Source organism: Lithobates pipiens, unplaced genomic scaffold, assembly GCF_037356315.1.
Source record: "Lithobates pipiens isolate NorthernLeopardFrog02 unplaced genomic scaffold, aLitPip1_a1.2 Scaffold_22, whole genome shotgun sequence".
NCBI lineage: Eukaryota > Metazoa > Chordata > Amphibia > Anura > Ranidae > Lithobates > Lithobates pipiens.
In genome coordinates this window covers 296,526,228-296,552,145 of record NW_027507784.1, presented here as the reverse complement: position 1 = coordinate 296,552,145, position 25,918 = coordinate 296,526,228, and the positions used below count along the sequence as shown (strand labels likewise).

General features: G+C 41.9%; 1 protein-coding gene across 1 annotated transcript in view; it reads left to right on the top strand.

Annotated features, from left to right (window-relative positions):
• Positions 1 to 25,918, top strand: part of IFT140 (intraflagellar transport 140) — a 275,713-nt gene that overhangs the window by 120,167 nt on the left and 129,628 nt on the right. The window contains exon 15 of the mRNA XM_077449176.1: positions 20,211 to 20,335. Coding sequence (XP_077305302.1) covers positions 20,211 to 20,335 — 125 coding nt within the window. The remainder of the gene's footprint in view (positions 1 to 20,210; positions 20,336 to 25,918) is intronic.

Genomic DNA, 25,918 nt, shown 5'->3' with positions numbered 1-25,918 from the left:
CACCTGTCTATGAATTTCATTGTGGAGCTACCCAACTCCCAGGGCAACACAGTTATCCTTATGGTGGTTGACCGGTTCTCTAAAATGTCTCATTGTGTTCCACTTAAGAATTTGCCCACTGGCTTCCATTTTTGCTCAGGAGATCTTTCGCTTACTTGGGCTACCCAAGGTGATTATCTTGGATAGGGGTAGTCCATTTGTGTCCCAGTTCTGGTGAGCCTTTTGTGCACAATTGGGATTTCAGCTTGCTTTCTCCTTTGCCGCAGTCTAATGGTGCCGCAGAATGAGCCAATTAGTCCTTGGAGAAATTCCTACGTTGCTATATTTCTGACCATAATAACAACTGGTCAGACCTCTTACCGTGGACAGATTTTGCTCACAATAGTGCCTTGAATTCTGCTTCCCAATTGTCCTCGTTTATGGCGAACTATAGTTTCCAACCTTCTGTGTTGCCTGACTCATTTGTTCCGCAGAGTTTTCCTGCATTGGAGGAGCATCTCTGTGGTCTTTGTTCCACTTGGGCATAAGTCCAGGAGGCTTTGCAACATGCTAATGAAAGCTACAGACTCCGTGCTGACTGTAGATGCCTGCCTGCGCCTTCCTACCGGGTTGGGGACAGGGTCTGGCTGTCATCTCACAACCTCCGACTTCCTGTTCCCTCTCTGGATTTTGCACCTCGGTTTATTCGGCCTTTCCGTATTCTTCGCAGGATTATCCCAGTGGCTTACGCATTAGACCTTCCTTCTAAAATGAGTATCTTGAATGGTTTTCATGTCTCCTTATTAAAATCTTTGGTCTGCAACTGCTTTACCACCTCGGTGCCTCTTCCTCACCCTGTACAGGTTGAGAACCATGAGGAGTATGAAGTACAGTCCATTGTTGACTCCCACAGGTTTTATGGGCACATACAGTACCTGGTGCATTGGAAAGGGTCTGGAATAACGCTCTTGGGTCTCATCCTCGGACGTACATGCCCCTGTACTCCTCTGCGATTTCCATAGACATTTTCCCCTCAAGCCTGGTGGTCCTCCGATGGGGACGGGTCATTGAAGACGGGGGTGCTATCAGGGCTGGGCTCAGCCCTTCCTTCTCTGAGCTGGCCGCTCAGCTGTCAGCTAATTGCCAGCTCCTATTTCTCCACAATGACTCACCTGTTGATGAGATCCTGCTCATCAGTCCTGCCTACCTAAGCTGTCCAGCCCAGATGATCTCTGTCTTCGCATTGGTCAACATCACATATACTATCTCCTGCGTTCCTGTTAAAGACTTGCTTGGCTGACATTCCTTCTGGCTCCAGATCCTGCTTGCTGTTCCACTACACTGTTCCCTGGCTTCCTGACTTTCTGGCTTGTCTGACTATCTGTTACGGTTACCAAACTTTGGCTATGTTTTGACTACGTTTGTTCTATTTACTTTTATTATTAAACAAGTGTGATTTCACTGTACTTCTGTCTTGGTCTGATTCATGGTTTCTGACAGATGGTTACTTCCAGCAGGATAATGCACCATGTTACAAAGCTCAAATCATCTCACCACTGGTTTCTCGAACATGACAATGAGGTCACTGTACTCCAATGGCCTCCACAGTCACCAGATCCCAATCCAATAGAGCACCTTTGGGATGTGGTGGAGCAGGAGATTTGCATCATGGATGTGCAGCCGACAAATCTGCAGCAATTGCGTGATGCTATAATGTCAATATGGACCAAAATCTCTGAGGAATGTTTCCAACACCTTGTTGAATCTATACCACGAAGAATGAAGGCAGTTCTGAAGGCAAAAGTGGTCCAACCCAGGATTAGCAAGGTGTACCTAATAAAGTGGCATGTGGTATCTTACATAGGGCGAGTTGGGACTTTTTTTTACCTTATCACAATAATTAGCTCTATAATAGCAACACAAGAGCCAAACATGTATTCCATTAAACATTTTGCATCAAAACGAATACAGCATATGCCACAGTAAAGAAAAACTTGCAGCAAAATGTCTGTACAAAGCCACATGGTACACATGATAAAAATTTAAAAAGCCTGGTTTCTGATTTTATTATATTGTATGTAGCTCATGTGCTCAATAAATCGACAGGCTGTGCTTTTTGCATTGCATTGCACTTGAGTACCATAAATGCATAAGGTATATCACGATTACTTTTAAATTAGCTGCAGTATTTTAAAATCTGCAATATTCACTCTCAATGCTGGTTTTATTGACATTCGCTTACTTTCCTAATTTATATACACATGGCATGTAATTTAGACAATTGCAATAATCCTCTTGTTGGCATAATCGTGACCCTTATAACATACAAACAACAGATGTGCAGGCTTTTAAGCTTGCCACTCTGCCTGAGATTTCAATCCCTTTAATAAATCTCTGCAGCTTATAGCACGGGGGTCTCCAGCATTTAAAGAAACATACTTGTGTAATACATAATTCAAGCTAACATTTGTGTATGAGTACGTTCTCTGTATACAAGTATGTTTTAGCAACTTGATTTATAATCATGAATGTCTGGTCTATGTCAGCTATGTTTCTCAACTTCAGTTCTCATACAAAGGGGGTGCACTTACTTACAGCCTGGTGAACAGATGGTGCACATTTGTTTCACATGCTGTTTTGTTATGTTATGTTTGTGTTTTATTTTTATGTTAAATCTGAATATAGGAATAAGGTGAAATACTTACCTTATTTCTCCCTTCCACTGGCTTCCTCCCCTTGATATAACTGGTCCCTCAAAAACACTCCTCTTTGCTGCTCAACTGGTTTTAGCTTTCTGATGTCATCATATACAATGGCAGGAACAGTTGTGTTGATATTGTATGTGAGGACTTTGAGGGCCTACCAGCATCCTGAGAGTGTCAGATGGCAAAGGAGAGCTCTGGCTGAAGGGGGAGCCAGGAATAGGGTAAGTATATCACCATATTCATAATCCCCTAGTTAAAGCAAGCATTTAACCCTTGCAATGTGTAGTGGGACCCACTGCAAGAGGTTACTTTTTCTACAACCCTGAGTTCAGCTTTAATTTTGTAAAATGTATAGTAATTGTGGTTTCACATTTCCAGAAACTTGTCCTGGTTAAAGCCCAATTCCAGATTCCAATAAAAAGCAAATATAAATTTTTTCCATCCCCATGTGCCTTCCAGCTCATACAAAGTTATATTTTCCACTCTTCAAATCTCAAAAACTCCACTGAATTTGGGTTCACGTTTCTTCCTCATTCTTCTTATTCTGTCTTGCAGCACTGGACTGAGGGAGGAGTACAGTAGTGCACTCTTGTAACACTGCAGTTAGAGGCCCTGTTTGTTGGCAGTGTCAGTATTTTCAGTGTGGGTGTTTCTAGACGGGTAATGGCGCGTACACACGACCAGACTTTCCGGCAGACTAGGCCCGACGAGATTAATCCGTCGGACAATGTGATCGTGTGTGGGCTAGTCCGAACGTTTAAAAAAAAATTAAAAATCAGACGGACCTAGAAATAGAAGAGGTTTCAAATCTATCCGACGGACTAAAATAGGGAAAACCGTTTGTCTGTATGCTGGTCCGACAGACCAAATACCACGCAAGAGAAGCTATTGGCTACTGCCTATTGAACGTCCTTGTTTAGTCCCGTTTATGTCATCATGTTCAAAACTAATGGACTTTCGACACTACCTAGGCTTCAACTGCTATACCAAAATTCAGCCCTTCCTTTTGGCAAAAGACATAGCATACAGAAATCCACCAAGTCTACCCCAAAGCCCTCTTCCTAGTGAAGAGGTGCCCTCACTCCTGATAGTTGGGGGGTGATTGTTTAAGAATTCCTTTCTCTGGGTCACAGACATCCCAGACCTGTGAGTTCAACCAATGGTTTTAAAGCGGTACAAAGTAGAGTTCCAAACTCTTCCCATATACCACACTTATTTTCTCAAACCAATCGAAATCTGCTCGAGCACAGTCAAATTTGCAGGACACTTAAGCCATCTCTTGACCCAAAGAGTACTCGTCCCATCATCTCTGGAGGCCAGGTTTAAAGAGTTCTATTCAAATCTGTTCTCAGTACCAAAACCTAACGTTCCTATCCTGGACCTAAAATCCTTAAACAACCTTCTGATTCCAAAGTTTCATATGAAATCTACAAGATCGATTATTGCTTCTCTGAGACATACAGTTAGGTCCATATACATATACATTACATTAGGCTCAATTTTAGTTTTTTTCAGGTATTTACCAAAACATATTCAAGCTATAGTTTTATAATGGATAAGGGCTGAAAGTGCACACCCTTAGGTTTAATTTGAGGGTATGCACATGCAGATCAGATTGTTGATTCTAAGTTTGGTATTTGCATTTGGAATCTATTGCTATGAACATACATCATGCATTCAAAGGAGCTGTCCATGCAAGTGAAACAGATCATTGTTGTCAGTACTAGAATCCCTTTAGGACCCAGCACACCTGAACTGTTACTTGTTATCTGCACCTAGCCTGACATTAACACGAGCCAATACATAAAGGGAAACCTATCATGAATCCTGAACAGGCTCAGTTGTTTACACAAGAACTTTGCCGTTTATCGCATCAAGTTCAGGAAATGGCCACAGAGCTCACCAAGGTGCAATCTCCTTCTACTACCACCATTACTAAAACTCCATCTGAACCAAAAATTCCTTTGCCCGACCGGTTTTCTGGTGACCGTAAAGCGTTTTGCAACTTTAAAAACAGCTGCAAATTATATTTCAAGTTGAGGCCATCCTCGTCTGGCCCTGAAACTCAGAGGGTTCAAATCATTATCTCTCTACTACAGGGTGACCCCCAGGCTTGGGCCTTTAACCTGGAACCTAACCATCCAGCCTTACTAACAGTAGATGCCTTCTTTGAAGCCCTTGGGTTGCTATATGATGATCCAGATCGTGCTGCTACTGCAGAATCGACCCTGCGTAACTTAAAACAAGGAACTACCACAGCTGAAATGTATTGCTCAGAGTTTCGCAGGTGGGCCCCGGAATCTGGCTGGAATGATGCAGCTCTCCGCAGCCAGTTTAGAATTGGCCTTTCAGATGCGATTAAAGACGCTCTGGTCAACTTCTCCTATCCAGCCTCACTGGAGGAGGCTATGTGTCTAGCTATTAGAATTGACCGCCGCCAGCGAGAGAGGAGGCGAGAACAAACGATGGCTGTGGCAAACTGTATACCTTCCTTACCACCTGATTATTCCATCTCCAGTGCCAAATCTGAGGAAGAACCTATGCAGTTAGGCTCCACCCGGTTATCGGCCCAGGAACACAAACGCAGGCGTAATATGGGACTCTGCTTATACTGTGGCCTCAAGGGTCATATGCTCCGTTCGTGCCCTACACGTCCGGGAAACGCCAGGACCTAGGTGATTGCGGGGAGGTCACCTTAGGTCTACTCTCATCTCCCCAGGGGGACAATCGTATACTTTTACCCGCTGTCATTCACTTTGGGACAGGGGCTCATGAACTGCTGGCCTTGGTGGATTCTGGAGCAGCTGAGAATTTTATTGATAAAACTCTGATCACCTCTTTGTCCCTGGAAACTCATGCTCTAGATTGTCCAGTCCGCCTGATCTCTGTGGATAATCGGCCTCTCTCACAAGACCTAGTGCTCCAATCCACCAACCCTTTCCAGTTACAATTAGGGGCTTTGCATTGGGAGAAGATTTCTTGTCTTGTCATTGACTCTCCATCCACTCCTTTGATCCTAGGCCTTCCTTGGCTTCAGAAGCACAATCCTGTAATTGACTGGCCAACAAGAGATATTCTGGCTTGGTCCAATCAGTGTAAAAAGAGCTGCATCCAGCACCCTGTTCGACTTGATACCTGTCAAGTGGGAATAGAACAGATTCCACTTTGTTATAAGGACTTTCGGGATGTGTTTTCTAAAGGAATTGCTGACACTTTACCTCCTCATCGCAGTTATGATTGTCCCATTGACCTCTTGCCTGACACTACACCTCCTCGAGGGAGAGTCTTTCCACTGTCTGAACCAGAGAATCTTGCTTTGCAAGAATACATCCAGGAAAACCTAGCTAAGGGTTTCATCCGTCCCTCCACTTCTCCCGCAGGAGCAGGATGCTTCTTTGTCCCGAAGAAGGATGGAGGACTGCGACTTTGTGTTGATTACAGAGGCCTAAATAAAATAACCATTCCCAATCGGTATCCTCTCCCTCTCATCACAGAGTTGTTCTCTCAAATCCAGGGAGCCAAAATCTTCTCCAAACTGGATTTAAGGGGAGCCTATAATCTGGTGCGAATCCGTGCAGGCGATGAATGGAAGACGGCCTTTAACACCAAGGATGGTCATTATGAATGTCTTGTCATGCCTTTCGGCCTCAGGAATGCACCAGCCGTCTTTCAGAACTTCATGAATGACATTTTCCGTGACATGATGGGTCGCTTCATGCTTGTTTATTTAGACGATATTTTGATTTACTCTCCCAATCTTGAAACACATCAGAAGCATGTCTGCTCGGTATTAGCCCGACTAAAGACTCACTCCCTTTTTGTAAAGCCTGAAAAATGTCTTTTCCATGTTAAACAAGTACCTTTCCTGGGTTATCTAATTTCTGACACAGGCCTCACCATGGACCCAGCCAAGGTTCAAGCCATTCTAGACTGGGCACCACCTTCAGACCTGAAGGCAGTTCAACGCTTCCTGGGCTTTGCAAATTTCTATCGAAAATTCATTAAGAACTTTGCCACCATTGCACATCCCATCACCTCTCTCACCAGGAAGACTCCTAGTACATTTAAATGGACTACTGAAGCCCAGGCAGCCTTCACCCAGTTAAAGAAAGCCTTTACCTCTGCACCAATTCTACGCCATCCTGTTCCTGAGCTACCTTTTATTGTAGAGGTAGATGCATCTGAAGTAGGAGTGGGGGCGCTTTTGTCACAAAAAGATCCTGTAAGTGCTGCCATCCACCCTTGTGCCTTCTTGTCCCGTAAATATTCCCCAGCAGAACGCAATTACGATATAGGCAACAGAGAACTTTTAGCCATAAAGCTAGCTTTAGAGGAATGGAGACATTGGCTGGAGGGAGCTCGCTATCCATTCATAGTTCTGACTGACCACAAAAACCTTGAATATATCCGTTCTGCTAAAAGACTGAACTCGCGTCAAGCCAGGTGGTCATTGTTCTTCTCCAGATTTGACTTTACAATTTCTTATTTACCAGGTCCAAAAAACATTAAGGCCGATGCCTTGTCTCGCAGTTTTTTATCAGAGTCTCCTCCTCCGCTTCCTCCTCAACCCATTATCTCTGAGGATAGGATTTTGGCTTTTACCCAGACTGACATCTCTGAGGCCTTGTTACCAGCACAGGCTGAAGCCCCTCCCTCCACTCCCCCTGGTATGCTCTTTGTGCCCCTGGCTCTTCGTTTGCAGGTATTGCAACAAGTACATGCATCAAAACCTGCAGCACATCCAGGGTTTAGACAAACTTTTGAGATTGTCTCTCGCAACCTCTGGTGGCCATCGCTTAGGCAGGATGTGTTAGCCTTCGTCCAGGCCTGTGAAGTTTGCGCCAGAAGCAAGAGCAGTACCTCTAAGCCCCCCGGTCTCCTTCGTCCTCTACCAATACCTACCTGTCCCTGGACCCATTTATCTATGGACTTTATCACAGACTTGCCTCTGTCCCAGGGATGTTCCACGATCTGGGTGGTGGTAGACAGGTTCAGTAAAATGGCCCACTTTGTTCCGCTTCCGAAGCTTCCATCTGCTAAAGAACTGGCATCTTTATTCATTAAGCACATTTTCAGGCTCCATGGGGCACCAGTTAACATTGTCTCTGACCGTGGCTCTCAGTTTATAGCTCAGTTTTGGAAGGCCCTTTGCTCTCAGCTGGGGATTAAATTATCATATTCTTCAGCATATCATCCTGAGACTAATGGCCAAACAGAAAGGACTAATCAGACTCTAGAGAAGATGGTACGTTGTCTGATGGCCAAAGATGAGGTGGAGTGGGTCAACATCCTTCCATGGGCAGAGTTTGCCTTTAATAATTGTGCCAGCACATCTACAGGGACCTCTCCTTTCTTTTGTGTTTACGGGTTGCATCCTCGTGTGTGCTCCTTTGATCTTCCGCCCTCTGATGTTCCAGATGCCAACACCACGATTGAACATTTCTCCAAAATCTGGTCCGATGTAAATCATGCTATTTCCCGCTCTGTGCAGGCTTTTAAGAAAACTGCTGACAAGAAGCGCTTAAAGGCTCCAGAATATAAAGTTGGTGACAAAGTGTGGTTATCATCTCGGAATCTGTCCCTGCATGTTCCATCTAAAAAGCTTGGCCCAAAATTCATCGGGCCTTATGAAATCTCGGAGATTGTTAATCCTGTGTCCTACAGATTAAAACTGCCCCCATCCATGCGCATTCCAAATGTCTTTCATGTTTCATTGTTGAAACCTGTTCATTCCAGCCTCCTAGTAAATGAACCAGAACCTGTGGATGTGTTGGACAGTCAAGAATATGAAGTGGCATTTATTCTTGATTCCAGACGAGTGCGCAATTCCTTACAATATCTTGTTCATTGGAAAGGGTTCGGCCCAGAGGATCGATCTTGGGTACCAGCTCGTGATCTTCATGCTGATCGACTTAAGAAGAAGTTCCATCTCCGTTATCCAAGTAAGCCTGGGGGTGCAGGAGCAACCCCTCGAGAAAGGGGGGGTACTGTCAGTACTAGAATCCCTTTAGGACCCAGCACACCTGAACTGTTACTTGTTATCTGCACCTAGCCTGACAATTGTAAGGCTTAAAAAAAAACGGAAAAAATCCATTAGAGATAGCAGCAACATTAGGAATGGCCAAATCAACAGTTTGGTACATTCTAAGGAAAGAAGGATGCACTGGTGAGCTTAGCAACATAAAAAGGCCTGGACGTCCACAGAAGACAACAGTGGTGGATGATCGCGGGATCCTCTCTCTGGTAAAGGAAAACTCATTCATAACATCCAGACAAGTGAAGAACACTCTCCAGGGGGTCGGCGTAGCATTGTCAAAGTCTACAATCAAGAGAAGACTTCACACGAGCAAATACAGAGGGTTCACCACACGATGCAAACCCTTCGTAAGCCTGAAGAATAGAAAAGCCAGATTAGACTTTGCCAACAAACATCTAAAAAAGCCAGACCAATTCTGGAAAAACATTCTTTGGATGGATGAAACTAAGATTAATCTGTACCAGAATGATGTGAAGAAAAAAGTGTGGAGAAGGCTTGGAACAGCTTATGATCCAAAGCATACAACGTCATCTGTAAAACATGGTGGAGGCAGTGTGATGGCATGGGCATGCAAGACTTCCAGTGACACTGGGTCATTGGTGTTTATTGATGATGTGACAGAAGACAGAAGCAGCCGGATGAATTCAGCAGTGTTTAGAGATATATTATAAGCCCAGGTTTAGCCAAATGCAGCAAGGTTGATTAGACGGTCGTTCACAGTACAGATGGACAATCATCCAAAACACAATGCAAAAGCAACCCAGGAGCTTTTGAAGGAAAAGAAGTGGAATATTCTTCAATGGCTTTGTCAATCACCTGATCTCAACCCAATTAAGCATGCATTTCACTTGCTGGAGGCAAAACTAAAGGCAGAAGGACCCACAAACAAAGAACAACTGAAGACAGCTGCAGTTAGAGCCTGGCAAAGCATCAGAAAGGAGGCAACCCAATCTTTGTCCATGGGTTCCAGACTTCAGACAGTCATTACCAGTAAAGGATTCTCAACATAATATTTAAAATTAACATTTTATTTATGATTATATTCATTTGTCCAGTTAAATTGAGCCCCTAAAAATGGGGGGACTGTGTAAAAAAAGGTTGCAGTTCTTAAATTTGTACTTGACATTTATGTTCAATCCCTTGAACTAAACCTGAAAGTCTGCACTTCAAATTAATTTAGATGGTTTGATTTTAATTTTATTCTGGTGGCATACAGAGCCACAAGTATGAAAATGTTGCCTGTGTCCAAATATATATGGAGCTAACTGTACATCCACAGGCATCCAAGATGCCTTTCTGCATATTCCCATTTACCCAATTGATGAGTGCGTTTTTCACTTTACAGTTGGAGACAAACATTTCCAATTTGGTCTATCCTCTGCTCCCTGACTATTCACAAAGGTACTTGCACACCACCTTGCCCTCATAGGGACTCGGGCATTCAGGCCACAGAGTATCCAGGTGGCCCTTCAGTTATCTGCAAATGTCCACAAGACTATTTGGATACTTTTAGGCTTTTGGTTAGGTAATACATTTCCAAAAATCTGCTCTTCAACCTTTCCTTTGCCTGGAGTACTTGGGCCTCAATCAAGACACAGCCCAAGCAAAAATATTTCTTACAGAAAACAAACTGGTCTCTCCTAAATCTCTTGTTCAGGTCTTGATAGCAAAGAACTGTTCCTCTTTGGGATTCTTCATGAGAGTTATGTACCTTATGGTGGCCTCCTTGAAGTCTGTTCCATTCACCGAATTCAATTCATGGCCTCCCCAACACAGCATCTTGCTGGCAAGGAACAAACATGCACCCTCTCTTTGACTATGCTCCTGGCTTGCTGAGCAAGTACCTACCTAGCTTGGTGGATTTACAATCCAGTCTGACAATAGGGATGTCATTCCTATAGAAGGTGATAACAACAGATGCTGGTCTCTCAGACTGAGGGGAAGGGGTGGGGGGAGGTTTCCAATTTCTTACACTCCAGGGAAAACGGTCACCCGAGAAAGCCAAGTTCTCCCAAGTCTTGAGGGACAGAGGGGTCTCTGAGTCTGCCAGCCACTTCCAGAAAGATCTACTATTGTACCAGGAAATTCTTCTTTGCCTAGTGTGAACATGCATTCTGACCTTCCTACAATCCAAACTTGACCATTGGTTGGCCTTAAATACTCTTAAGGGACAGGTTTCGGCCTTGTCCATTCTTTTTCATAAACCTTTGGCTTTGTTTTCCCTTGACCTATCTTCAAGGTGTTTCTTGAATTAAATCTCCCTTACAGCACCCTGTGCTTCCTTGAGACTTCAAATTGTTTCTCTGTGCCCTGCAATGACCACCCTCTTGAACCATTTAGGGAACTATGGATAAAAGGAAAATAAATACTGCGCTATAACCAAAATAAAGCTAAATATAACTAAAAAAATATATATATAACTCAAAAAATAAAATAGCTGCAGCTCAATTTTACAAGATATATGTAGACACAATAAATTAACAAAAGAAAAGCTGTGCACATGAATTAAATAATGTGTATCAATTAAGTGAGAACAACTAGAAATTACTAATTACCATGATAGTATAAAAGTTTATAACAACCCCTCAAAATTAACTAAAATTAATTTAAAAAAAATAGCAATCTGTGTGGGTTATATATAAATTTATAACAAGTGTTGATGTTAACAATAAATTAAAAAATTACAAAATGATCCAGTGAAGTAATGAAAGATAGTCCAGTGAAGTGAAAATAGTCCCGTGAAAAATGAATAAATAATTATATAAATAATCCAGTGAAAATTCATAAAAATTTATAATAATAATAAATATAAAATAAGTAAATAAATATTCTGTGCAGACAAAAAAAATACAGATGATCGTGACCGCCACCACACAAACTATGCGCTTACCAAAAGGCAAGCGATATCATGCCTCTAATAAACTTCTGCAACGCCTCCTTAAACCATGGTCACAAATGGCTCTCTTATTGAATGAGACAGGCCGGGAACATCAACCTCAGCAGGTGAAGCAATCAGCCAACAATCGAGGTCCCAGGGAAAATGGAAAGACTCACCATAGCATAGCTCCATAGCATAATTCCGTATAACAAATATTTAATAAAGTTAAAAATTGCACTTACATATGAAGGGAACTACCTTTGGATAATTTTTCTTGCAAGGTAGCCTTCTTTGTGGCTAATATGCCTGTCAGACCGTTAGTGGCTCTCTCTTGTAAGGAGCCATTTCTGATTTTGCACTAGGGCAAAGTAGTCTTGCGCCCAAGACACTCCTTTTTTTCCTAAAGTGGTGACAGCCTTCCACCTAAATAAAGACATAGTCCTTAATTTGTTGTGCCGTACTCCAAAGCACTCAAATTATATTGCTCTTCGCTGCCTGAATGTGATCAGAGCCATTAGAGTCTACCTCAAAGCTACAGCTTCTATTAGGAGGACTGACTGCCTTTTTGTCCTACCCTCAGGACCTGGCCAGGGACTACCTGCGTCAAGATCCACCAACTCTAGGTGGATAAAACAACTAATTCCAAGAGCTTACAGCCCAAAGGCTAAAGCAACTCCTGCACTAATACATAATTCTGACCTTAAGCTTTTTTGCTCAGCTTTGTAAGATTGCCACCTGGTCCTTTGTTAATATTCTTTAAAGTTCTACCAGGTGGACGTCCAGTCTTCTGTGGATGCAGCTGTCAGCCACAAAGTGCTTGCAGCAGAACTCTGAGTGGGGTCTGTTGACCCTTGTTGTTGTTTGGTTCATTGTCACAGTTCTTTTTGGCTTGTTGTTGCCAACCCTTCTTGTTCATTGCTAGGGGACATCCCAAAGTCTATGAATATCAAGTCTGTGTTCGGTACTGTATGGTTAAGTTAAAAGGAATTGATTTTTTTTTCTTTTCTTTATCACAACTCTTTCTTCATCAAGACTTGTATGCTAACAATGAATTTAATACATTCAAATACATTAGTGGTCAAGTACCCTTGTAAGAAATAGGGCTGAGCCATTGAGACCATGTGCGGCACAGCATTGAATGCAGGTTGAGTGGAGCACTGAAAGTTGCAGTAGGCTCTGTAGTATTTGTAGTATCTGCATGCCTGAAGGAAACATGAGGGTGAAACCTGTAGTTTCTGTTAATTGAACAGAAACAGAAAATACATCCTATAATAAAATTAAGTATTCATAAAAAGTCATTACATTTTTATTAAAAAAAAAAAAAAAAAAAAGCTTCTATAACGAGTTGGTATTAGCTCCCCCAAGAAAGGAAGACTATATCCATAGAATGAGGGCCAACAGTGTGAGGCAATCACAGATGTAATTACATTACTGTGCTGTAGATGTAAGGTGAACATGCTTTTAGAAGGAAAAAGCCCAAAGATGACCTTATCAATATGCTGCCTCTCCCGGGGGGTACACACTATGAGAAAATCATAATAAAAATTTCCATACAAGGCACAATTATTCAGTTTTTATATAGTGTGTACACAACTTTCAACATACGAATCAGACTTTCCAAACTCCAAAAAAGTTTCTTGTACTTCAAAACAGAACTAATGATTTTCACTTAATGTGTATTGTTATTGTATGGTTTTCGTACAAGAAAACTCAGATACGAAAAACTGTGCATGATCTGTAACAATAAACAACAACAAAAAAAGCCTTTGCCATACCAGAATTTTCATACAATTAGTACCATCCTCGGTTTCGACCTGCTGTGAAACATCGAGGAAAACCAGACGGTCCTTCATCCAATTTTCTTATAGTGTGTACTGGTCTGAAAACGATAGTAAACCTGTGTGTGTGTGTGTGTGTGTGTGTGTGTGTGTGTGTGTGTGTGTGTGTGTGTGTGTGTGTGTGTGTGTGTGTGTGTGTGTGTGTGTGTGTGTGTGTGTGTATTTTTTTTTTTTTTTGCAACCTATAGGGTAAAGCCATAATGTGCTAGTATGCATCGCATACTAGTACATGATGTGAAACTTACCTGAAAACAAAGCCCTCCAGCGCCATGCTATCACTGCTGAGAGGGCTTCCATCTTCACCTGGTCTTCCTTCTGGGTTTGCGGTCTCCGGCTGTGTAAGTGGCCAGAACGGCATGGGAGCCACCGCTTATGGCACAGGACTTTGGATGAACAGCCCAGGTGGCCGTTCTTTCAATGCGCATGCACTGGTGACGTCACTGGCTGCATATACAGTAAATATCTTCTAAATGGTGCACGCTTAGGCGATATTTACGGTATCTATAGGTGAACCTATTATAGACTTGCCTATAGGTAAAAGTCAGAGATGGGAGTTTACTCCCACTTTAAACAAGCATAAACTCAACAGACATTTTTTTTAATCTAGTCACTCATCAGTCATCAGATGGGTCGGTTCTATTACCATAGTGTCAGCTGTAGAAAGGTTTTGATATGTGCACATGGATGGTGCTTGCAGCTGCTATATGATTAGAAGTTTGAATTTGATTTGTTGTTGTAGGACACTACAGGCTGTCTGTGACAGTTCTCCCTTCAGGCTTCCAAATAATTAGATCCCACTTTGGGCATATTAATAGTTATAGCCATGTGCCTGCCTTTGCATAGGATTTACGTAGGCTTGCCACTTGTGCCAATGCTTGGGGTGGCTGACTTGATCAGAATGTTGTAACTCAAAAATCACTGTTATTCTGGCCATACATAATGATATACAATTGCCTGATCATAGATTGGATCATCTTAGCTTGTGATAAAAAAAAATCATACAGTAGAACAAAGAAAAGATTTTACTGGTCAGGTTCATTAGATTTTCCAGCAGTCTTATCATTTATTTTTCAGGAAAGGTGATCATTTATTAATTGGATCACAATTTTATTGCAATTCTGAAAGTTACAATTCTTTAGTTGAAACATTTGTTGCATTAAAAGATCAGGTGTGTGTGTGTGTGTGTGTGTGTGTGTGTGTGTGTGTGTGCGTCCAATTGATTTTGCCTTCAATGCAGCTGTATTGCCACCAGATGTCTCCCTCATTATGTTATATAGCAGTTGGATGCTTTGCATATGAGCACATTGTTAAAAATTGAGAAAGTTTGGATGATCAGATCAATGTTGGACAGAGATGATATACTGTACTGTGTGATTCTCTTATCTGCTGGGTAGAGAAGCTTCTTATACATTCACTGTCCAAGAAGCTTCGGAAGTCATGAGATTAAGAAAGCTAATTAACCACTTGCTTACTGGCCATTTAAACCTCCCTCCTGTCCACACCAATTTTCAGCTTTCAGCGCTGGTGCAATTTGAATGACAATTGCGCGGTCATGCTACACTGTACTAAAATGAAATTTGTATATTTTTTTCCCACAAATATAGCTTTCTTTTGGTGGTATTTGATCACCTCCGCGGTTTTTATTTTTTGTTAAAAAAAATTAAAAAGACTGAATTAAAAAACTATTTTTTTTATATTTTGTTATAAAATTTTGCAAATAGGTAATTTTTCTCCATCATTGATGTACGCTGATGAGGCGACACTGATGGGCACCGATAGGTGGCAGTGATGGGCACAGATGGGTGGCAGTGATGGGCACTGGATGGCAATAATTGGCACTGATCAGTCACACTGATAGGTGGCACTGATTGGCACCATTGGTGGGCATTGATAGGTGGCATTTATGGCCATTGATACGTGGCATTGGTGGGCAATGGCAGGGGGAACTGGTGGGCACAGATGAGCCATAATTGCTTCTTCCTCTTTGGGACCTATGTCCCTTGCAGATAAGCCGGTGATTGGCTTTTTTTTTGTTAACGTGAGGGGGAAAAAAAACTGATTACCAAGCTTTTGTTTATATCATGGGACCGGCCCCTTACTCGGATCTGTAATCACCCGAGTCGGTGCATGGAGTGTGCAAAGAGGAGTCATATGACAGCCTCCCGGAAATTCAGGTCCGCGCTGTATCTGTCATTCGGCTATAGCGCAGGCGGCAAGTGGTTAAAGATGGTGAAGACAAAGCAAAGACATAAAGCAATCTTGACCAACTACAACTATTTTATTTTATTTTATTATTTGGGGAGATTTCTATTCACTTTGCATTCCTGTGGCACAGGACAAGAAAGGAAGGGATGGAGATTACAGGGACAGAAAAGCAATTAGGGCCCCACGGATATTTTAACCTTTTGCTGCTTTACTGAACAAGTCTTTGCTTCAGCCTCCTCCTACCAGAGAGAATAAAGATAACGTCCTGTATATCTGACAGGAAACATCAGCACAAGGGACATAACTTACAGTCAATAGGATGTGTGCCTTATGTTGATTTCTCCTCTTTTTGTTGAAATCCTCCTCTGACCCTAACCCTAATCTTTTGGGGGTTATTAAAACTAAGGCCGGCCATACACAGAGCAAATTTCTTTCCTGCAATCAACGGGAATCCCTCCGGCAGGGCAATCATCTTCTCCGGGTGGGGGGTGGGGCAGGGGAAGCCAACCCTAGTGGCTATAGCAGGCGCTAGCGATAATAATAATCGCAAGAGAATTTGTCAGGCTGGTTGTACCCAAGTTAATGTATTACTAAATCTACAACAGTAAAATCGGTCTGTGTATGCAGCATAGCATGCTTGCTATACTCACTGTGGAACTTAAGGGGTTAATCCTCTGCATTGTGTAAAAAGGCTGTTTTATCTTGTATGCACAGATCCTCCCCCTCCTGCACTGTCTATCTGGGGAAGGCCAGCTAACACAGGCAGAGTAGCTGACCTGCACATGCTCAGGCCTTTTATGCTGGAGAGAACATTTACTTGTTCTCAGATCTAGCCAGGTCAGATTATATTGACATCACACATGTGGGCGTGTATACAGGCTGAAGTGGAAATCTCCTCCTTCCTGAACTCTCAGCACTGGGAAACACTGCAGTTTATCATGTAACCGTGGTATACAGATCATCCAAACAGATATATAGTGGTAATATTTTAATGTGAAAAGATTTATAAGCTGTGGGCACTGTGGGGGGTAGTTCTGATTAACTATTTTAATATTACTGGGTTTAGTAACACTTTAATCAATCAATTTGGTACATTCAGCCTGCCCAGTAATGGATTTTTCAGGGTACTGCTTAGGCACAGTTAAAGCTTAAAGCTAGATGTTCCTTATAACATAGGAAAACTTAACTTTTTGATGGCCATGTCTTGGTAGGTTTGCAGTTGTGCCATACTCTTTTCATTTTTGGATGATGGATTGAACAGTGCTCCGTGAGATGTTCAAAACTTGGGATATTTTTTTATAACCTAACCCTGCTTTAAACTTCTCCACAACTTTATCCCTGACCTGTCTGGTGTGTTCCATGATGCTGTTTGCTCACTAAGGTTCTCTAACAAACCTCTGAGTGCTTCACAGAACAGCTTTATTTATACTGAGATTAAATTACACATGGGTGGACTCTATTTACTAATTAGGTGACTTCTGAAGGCAGTTGGTTCTGCTAGATTTTAGTTAGGGGTTTCAGAGTAAAGGGGGCTGAGTACAAATGCACTCCACACTTTTCTGATAATTATTTGTAAAAAATATTGAAAACCATTTATGAATTTCCTCCCACGTCACAATTATGTGCCACTTTGTGTGGGTGGGTCTTTCACATAATGTCCCAATAAAATATGTTTACGTTTTTGGTTGTAACATGACAAAATGTGGAAAATTTTAGGGGGTATAAATACTTTTTCAAGGCACTGTATATAGCTGACGTAGCACTATGTATGACCACTGGAGGGAGAAATTCTCATGTTCTGCAGTAACTGTGCACTTGAATAGGTTTGTGAATTCTCCCTATATGTTTTATGTTTTATATGTTTTGTTGTTACTTTTTAAATTTGTTGTGTCCAGGTGACATTTTAGTCACTTTTTATTACAACAATTTTTGTCTTAATATAGTTGACAATATCGGTACATAGGAAAATCTATAGAATGGTATATAGGACCCTTTACCATTTTTATTTTAATGTTATTAGGTATTGTGGATGACTTAGAAGAATGTAACTAGGAGGGAAGCTAAATCGTTATGCTTTGGGCTACTGAGTGTCTCATGAAGAACACTATCAGTGTCAAATGTATATGTTTGCATATGTTGCCTCCTGGTTATCCAGTACAAGCCCTCAAGCCAAAAACATACTGGTAGCTTACCTGGCCTCCAGACAAGTTGGCCCAATTATGTGCGCTTATATGACTGTTTTTTAGACATTAAATTGTAAGCTTCTTTGACGACACTGAATGATGTCAGTGGTTCATTTTATTCTATATATATATATATATATATATATATATATATATATATATATAATATGTAATTATATTATATTATATTTATATATATATATATATATATATATATATATATATATATATATATATATATATAGCCCTGACCCCATACAATGTCACAATGCGTTTTAAATTACAGATTTGAGATATCATGGCCTTTTCGAGTGCTTATTTGAGTCAGACACCCCCTATCTCCCACTGTCCTCTAACCCCCTCTCCTCTTTTCTTTCTCTATTGACATTTACTTCTATCTTATGAGAAAGGGGGTGAAATCTACACAAAATCCCATCTATATAAACCTAAGCTCTGTCAGATGGAAGAAACAATTTTGACCACAAAATGTTTTTGCTTCATTTTGTTATACAGTTATGTTGAAGCTTAACCATCTATGGCACCGGCACCCAAGACGTGGCCTGCCAACCCTCTGCATGTTACCTGTGGTCTATTGGATACCATATAGATAGCTGAGTGGCAGCGGGGTGTCAGGCGCTGGAACACTGTTAACTTTCACTCCCAGTGACCACCAATGCTGGGGGTATGGGGTTAATTTTCACTGCCACTGGCGGTTATCATTGCATCCACTGACACTAATGCTAGGGCTCATTTTTGCGTCCACTGACACCAATGTTGGGGTTTTTTATTGCATCCATTGACACTAATGCTAGGGGTCATTATTGGCTCCACAGACCCCAATGTTGGGGGTTATTATTTCATTCACTGACACAAATGTTGGTTTATTATTTCATTCACTGACACAAATGTTCGGGTTTATTATTTCATTCACTGACACAAGTGTTGGGGATTATTATTGCATCCACTGACATTAAAGGGGTTGTAAAGTTAAATATTTTTTCACCTTAATGCATTCTATGCATTAAGGTGAAAAAACATCTGACAGTGCCGGCGCCCCCAGCCCTCCCGTTTTACTTTCCTGACCCCCTCGAAAGTCCCGCGCTCACCCCCGACGTCCTCTTCGCCGCTCAGCCTGGCCGCTGATTGGCTAGAGTGGATGGATTGAAAGCAGCGCAGCCATTGGCTCGCGCTGCTGTCAATCACATCCAATGATGCGGCGCGACGAAGGGTGGGGCCGAGTGATGCAGTGAGCGGCTATAGCCTCCGGCTGTAATCATGGGAGCGCACCCACAAGTGCTTCTCACCAATGCAAGGGAGCTTGCATGAACCTGAGAAGTACTTGCGGGGGAAGCAGAGACAGCCGCTGAGGGACCCCAGAAGACCAGGTTCGGGACTACTCTGTGAAAAACGAGCTGTACAGTGGAGGTACGTATAACATGTTCGTTATTAAAAAAAATAAAAAAAAAATAACTTAACAACCCCTTTAAGGTTGGGGGTTATTATTGCATCCACTGACACTAATGATGGGGGTTATTATTTTGGTCATGGACTCCAACGCTGAGGGGTCATTATTGCATTTACTGACACCAATGCTGGGAGTTATTGCAGGCCAACTTCTTCAGTGTGCATTGCAATACGCTGCATAAAATGCAGTACTACCAAACGTTTGTGGCTTTGAGGTTCGTAAAAGTGCTGCTATTGTGTGGCCCTCTGTAAGTGTTGGGGACCATGCTTGAGGTCCTCCTATAATTTTCAAGTTGACAACCACTAATCTATGGAAATATATTGTGTAAACATTGGAATATATTATTCTGTTCAATACCTGTCACTGAATATAAGCTTTGTACTGTTTGTGACTCAGGACTCGTTTATACCTGCTTTGTCTCTAAAGAGTGATTTACGTTCAGATTGCTTTTCAAAGAGTTTTTAACAGGCGGCGGTGTTGTATCGCTTCCTCACCACCTGCTTTAACCCCCTAAATAGGTACTGCCTGCCTAGCATGACAGGAGGATATTTCCTGCCACAGCCACGGAGCAAAGCATTGCAGCCCTGGCATGTGTACGCTCTCTGCTGCTGCCTCTGCAGAAAAAGGGGAACGGTTGAGGGGCAGTAAAAATGTGGCTGAGCCACAGGGTTTTACTGCCCCCATCGCAAGTCTAAACGATTCTAGCAAATGTTATCTTATACAAACATTCTAGGTGTATCAAAACAGCGGGCATGGATAAAATAGTTTTAATATTATTTAAAATATATTAAATGTTTAATTAATAAAGTCTTTAAAAGGATATATATCAACATAAAAATGTATATGCACACATAAAGCATTTGAAAGTCCACTTTTTTTCCTTGATACTAAATCAACTACTGATATCTTCACTTTTTTAGGCGGAAGGCAACTTGGACTCCAAAATGTACTTCTATGATGTTGAACTGGACACTGTGACTTTCTTTGACTTTTGGAATGGACAAGCAGACCAAGGAGATTCACCAACACCATCCAATCCAGACTCGTAAGAACTGTTTTGTGCTTTGGATAAATGCATCGTTTTTTTTGCCCCACATTTCAGTGGACTGAATGCCTCTTATGTATTTGTAATATGTAGATGGATCAACATTTGGCTGGTTCAGCAGGTACTGGCTGAATTTCGATTCATCTATGTCCGTTCCTGCTTGACAGAAGCTGATCTAACAATCAACTATCGAATGGGACTGCTGTAAATTTTTTCTCGATCAGCCGGTTGCAGCCAATCGGCTGCAGTGCTGATCAGTGTATTCTGACAGTGTAGAATCCCACTGTCAGGATACAGTAGCACTGTGGTGAGGATTTCACTATTCATCTTGCAATTGTGGATGGACTTTTTTTTGTGATCAGCCTTCTAGCTGATTGGAAAAAGTCGAGACCTCTATGGCTAACCTTATTTTAAATAAATCTGTTGACGTGCCTTTAAAAAAATATTAAAAGCTAGTCTGAGAAAAAATGTATGTGAAAACACTACCAAGACCATTTTTTGATATTTGTCCAACATTTCATTAGACACTGTTGTTTTATATTTTTGGTATAGTGTGAAGAGCAGAAGGTTATGCTGTCAGCCATTTTAGGGCTAAAGGGGACTTGCCAGAGGCCACTTGCAATGTCCTTTCGGTGGGATTATTGGACAAGAATGAGGATTATCTGTTACAGATTTACACGTACACACACACATATATATGTTATAGGTTTACACGTACACACACACACACACATATATATATATATATATATATATATATATATATATATATATATATATTGTGGGTATAGAAAAAAATTGCCCCCTTTAAAATAATCAAATTTTGTTGCTTTGCAGCCTGAAATGAAGACAGACACAGCCTTTGTTTTATTCAGCTGTATTTACTCAGTGCTCAAATACAATGTAAAAAATACCCTGCGCTGCCAAAACAAAAATCAGATAACTTTGTTTCAAATGAAAAAGGTGCATAAAGTGTAGCGCTAAAATAAATTACTGATCTAACCAAACTAATACCATAAATAATAAATAAATGATATAGGTGAATAAAAACAAATTTTGTGACATTAAACTGTGAATCACACCTATTTAACAAGTGAGAAGAAAGTAATACGTTGCACCAAAAGTTGCATATAAATAATGCAATATAAATAAGTGTAAAATGTTAATCAAAAACTGGTCCATAGAAAGTGTAATATAGTCCTCAGTGATAGTCAGAGCCTTGTAGATCTTTAGACAACCAAAGGACAAAGACGGAGCTTGCGACCACCCATGTAACAGCACCACCACCGATAAAAATGCAGGCTTACCAGATGGTTCAGACTCAAAAGAACGTACGCTCTCGGAGTCAATCAAGCTTTTTGATGTCAACTGACAGCTGGGATGGGACCTGTAGAAATCGCGTCCCCCAAGTGAAAGATATAACACCAACATATCAGAAAAAAAATCAAAAACAGAATCACTAAGTTGGAAAAAGGGTTACCGCTTTGTGCCAGTATTTTGTTGGACCATCTTTTGCTTTAATTACAGCTTTTAGTCTGTTGGGATTTGTCTCTACTAACTTTGCGCATCTAAACTTTCCAATATTTCTTTGCAGAACTGCTAAAGTGCAATTCAATTTGATGATGACCATTTGTGGACTGCAGTCTTCAAGTCATTCCACAGATTTTCAATGGGGTTTAAGTCTGGGCTCTGAGTAAGCCATGGAAGGACAATAATCCTTTTCTCTTTCATGCACGGTGTGGTCATTTTTGCTGTGTGCTTTGGGTCATTGTCATGTTGGAAGGTAAACCTTCATCCCATTGACAATTTTCAGAGGGCAACAGATTTTCCTCAAGAATTTGATTTTGCCCTGTCCATTTTTCCTTCTATCCTGACAAGTGCTCCAGGCCCTGCTGCAGAGAAACACCCCATAACAGGATATTACCACCTCCATTTAGGAAGTGTACAAATGGTGTTATTTGGATGGTGAGCTGTGTTGGATTTCCGCAAGACATATCGTTTGGTGTTGAGGTCAAATAATAAAATTTTAGTCTCATCTGACCACTTTTTCCATGTGGCCTCAGAATCTTCAAGGTGCATTTTGGCAAAGCTCAGTCGTGACTGCATGTGGCTTTTTTCTTGCAACCCTCCCATACAACCCACATTTGTGGAGAATTTGTGATATTGTTGTCACATTCACACAATGACCACTCTTTGTCATAAATTCCTGCAACTGCTTTAGAGTTCCTGTAGGCCTCTTGGTAGCCTCTCTGACCAGTTTCCTCCTGGCTCTTTCATCCAGTTTGGAGTAACGTCCTGATCCAGGGAGGGTCTGTGTTGTACCAAATACCTTCCACTTCTTAATAATACACTTAACTGTGCTTCTAGGCATTGATAAAGCCTTTGACAGTTTTTTTTTTTGTATCCATCTCCTGACTTGACTGACTTGATCTCTGCCTGTCCACAACTATATCTCGGAGATCCCAGTAACAGCGCCTTGCCACCCATAGTTGATTGTTTGCTTCATCTCTACTACCGGGGACTGAAATGCTCCAAGAAAGCTCTTTAAATGCTGAGCTGTTAAAAATGACCACAGCTGATCACAGTTGAAAGTCATAGGGCTTTGTGTGCCATTAAAAAGGTGATTTGCTACACCTGATTGAGTTTACAAGTCATTTTTAGGAGGTGGATCAGTGGTAGCTGGTGCTCAAAATTTTTGGGGGGTGAAAACAAACTAAAAAATTCTGAAAAATACTGAGAAAACCCATCAAATGCTGCCACTGTGCCCATCAAATGCCGCCACTGTGCCCATCAAATGCCGCCATTGTGCCTGTCAAATGTAGCCACTGTGGTGGTCAAATACAGCCATTTGTGCCCCATCAAATGCAGCCACTGTACCTGTGAAATGCAGGCACTTGTGCCCCATCAAATGCAGACACTTGTGCCCCATCAAATGCAGCCACTATGACCCCTCCTCCCCCCGCCCACTCGCTGACTGTCTGCAACTTATCCCATCTTGATGGGGGATCAGGCAACAGGTGACAGTGGTGAGCTGTGGGATGAGCAGCGGGTCGGGCGGCAGATCCTTTGTTCTCCATTTGTCTTTTCTTCCTTTCTGCTAGGCTTCCAATCAGAGCACCTGTGCCTTCAGCTGATGAAGTGACGGGTATTAGGCCCTTGCCTCCTGATTGGCTGAGAGGCGGTTCAGTGTTAGAAAAATGAATATTCATTCGCTTTTCTAACACACCTGGGTGGACTTCGAGCACAATGCTCTGTGTTCCAAGTCCACCATTTTTTAAGCCTATTAGAGCCTATGGCTCTAAGTAGGTACTTAAAAAAATCCAAAAAGGTCCCGGATGCCTGAATTGGGGGTGGCTACAGTGGCCATGGATAGAATCAGGCTATGCATGACTCTATCTATTCTACACAGAGGGAGTGGTGTGACAGAAGGGCCGAAGCCCCTAATGGACGGGCCGCCACTGAGGGGGGTGTCCTATCTTTTACTTATATCACCATTCCTACAGTAAAGCATGGAGGTGGGGGTGTTTCTCTGCAGCAGGGACTGGAGAACTTGTCAGGATAGAAGAAAAATGGATGGGGCAAAATACTGTAACACTCTGCTACCCTCTGCCAGAAAGTTGTCATTGGGAAGAAGGTTTACCTTCCAACATGACAATGACCCAAAGCCCACAGAAAAAATGACCACTAAGGCTGGATTCACACCTGGGCATTTTTTGTGCTTTTTGCATTTTGCAGATTTGCACTACAGATCGTGTTCCATAGGAAACCATGTTAAATGGACTCTAGTGAAAATCTGCAAAATGCAAAAAGCACTAAAACTGCATAGGTGTGAATCCAGCCTTAGTGGATGAAGGAGAAAAAAAGATGAATGTCCTTGCATGGCTTAGTCAGAGTCCAGAATTAAACTCCATTGAAAATCTGTGGAATGACTTGAAGATTGCAGTCCAGAAATGGTCACCATCAAATTTAACTGAACTTGAGCAGTTCTGCAAAGAAGAATGGGCAAATATTGCAAAATCTAGATGTGCAAAGTTAGTAGAGACAAACTCCAACAGACTAAATGATGTAATTTAAAGTAAAGTAAAAGGTGGTTCAACAAAATAATGACACAAGGTGGTGATCCTTTTTCCAACTCAATGATTCTGTTTTTGTTTTCTTTTCTTTTTTTCCGACATGTTAGCCCTTGTACACACGGTCGGAGATTCCGTTGGAATGTGTCCTATCGGACCGTTTTGTCGGATATTCCGACTGTGTGTGGTCTGCATCGGACTGTTTCCGTCGGACCAAATTTTCCAACTTGCTGGAAATATTGGTCCGATAGGACATACTCTGATCATGTGTAGAGAATTCCGATCGGACAAAGTGCCACACATGCTCAGATCAAATTCCTACATCAGTCCGACCGTGTGTATGCAACAGTTTCGGACAAGATCCGACGGACAAAATCCGACGGACAAAATCTGATGGATTTGGTTGTCGGAATCTCCGACCGTGTGTACAAGGGCTAAGTGTTATATCTTTCATTTGGATGTTAATAGGTTGCACTGAGTAAATACAGCTGGATAAAACAAAAACTGTGTCTGTCTTCATTTCAGGCTGCAAAGCAACAAAATAGGATTATTTTAAAGGGGTGGGGATTATCTTCTATACCCATTGTACAGTGGCGGCTGGTGCTCAAAACTTTTGGGGGGCGCAAACAAACTGAAAAATACTGACCCCCCCCCATCAATTGCAGCCTCACTGTGCCCATCAAATGCAGCCATTGTGCCCATCAAATGCAGGCACTGGGCCCATCAAATGCAGGCACTGTGCCCATCAAATGCAGCCATTATGCCCATCAAATGCAGGCACTGTGCCCATCAAATGCAGCCATTGTGCCCATCAAATGCAGCCACTGTGCCCATCACATGCAGCCACTTGTGCCAATCAAATGCAGCCACCTGTGCCCATCATATGCAGCCACCTGTGCCCATCATATGCAGCCACTTGAATTAATATGGCGGAGATAGGCGGGGTGGAGTGTATTTTGAAGCACGTGATTAAAGCCAGAGTCGGTCCTCCTCAGTGAGACTGGTCTCCCGATTGGCCAAAGCATTAGGCGTGCCTAATATTGTATGCCTAACGCTTTGGCGGAAGAGGAGACACGGTGGAGGAAGCCTGAAGACGAGCCGAGCAGACGCATGATCGCAGCCGCCGCTTCTGTGTGTATGTGTGTGTATGTATGTATGTATATGTATGTATGTATGTATATATATATATATATATATATATGTATATATATATATATATATGTGTATGTATGTGTGTGTATGTATGTGTGTGTATTTTATGCTTACTAGACCTATGTAAATGGCAAGTGTGTAATAGTAGACTCTGTGAGGTTTCTATAGTAGTGTCTCACAAAGGAGATTAACTGTCTCTTCTTGTCCTGATGACAGGAGAACATATGGGGAAATCCCACAATTAACAGTTGTCACCAAGACAGGGAATGAGAGAAAATCTCCCAGTCTGGGACACAGACAGCAGTATAAAGGTTCTAACTCTTTCCCACTTGATTCAAAAATCACTGTAAACCTGCTTTAA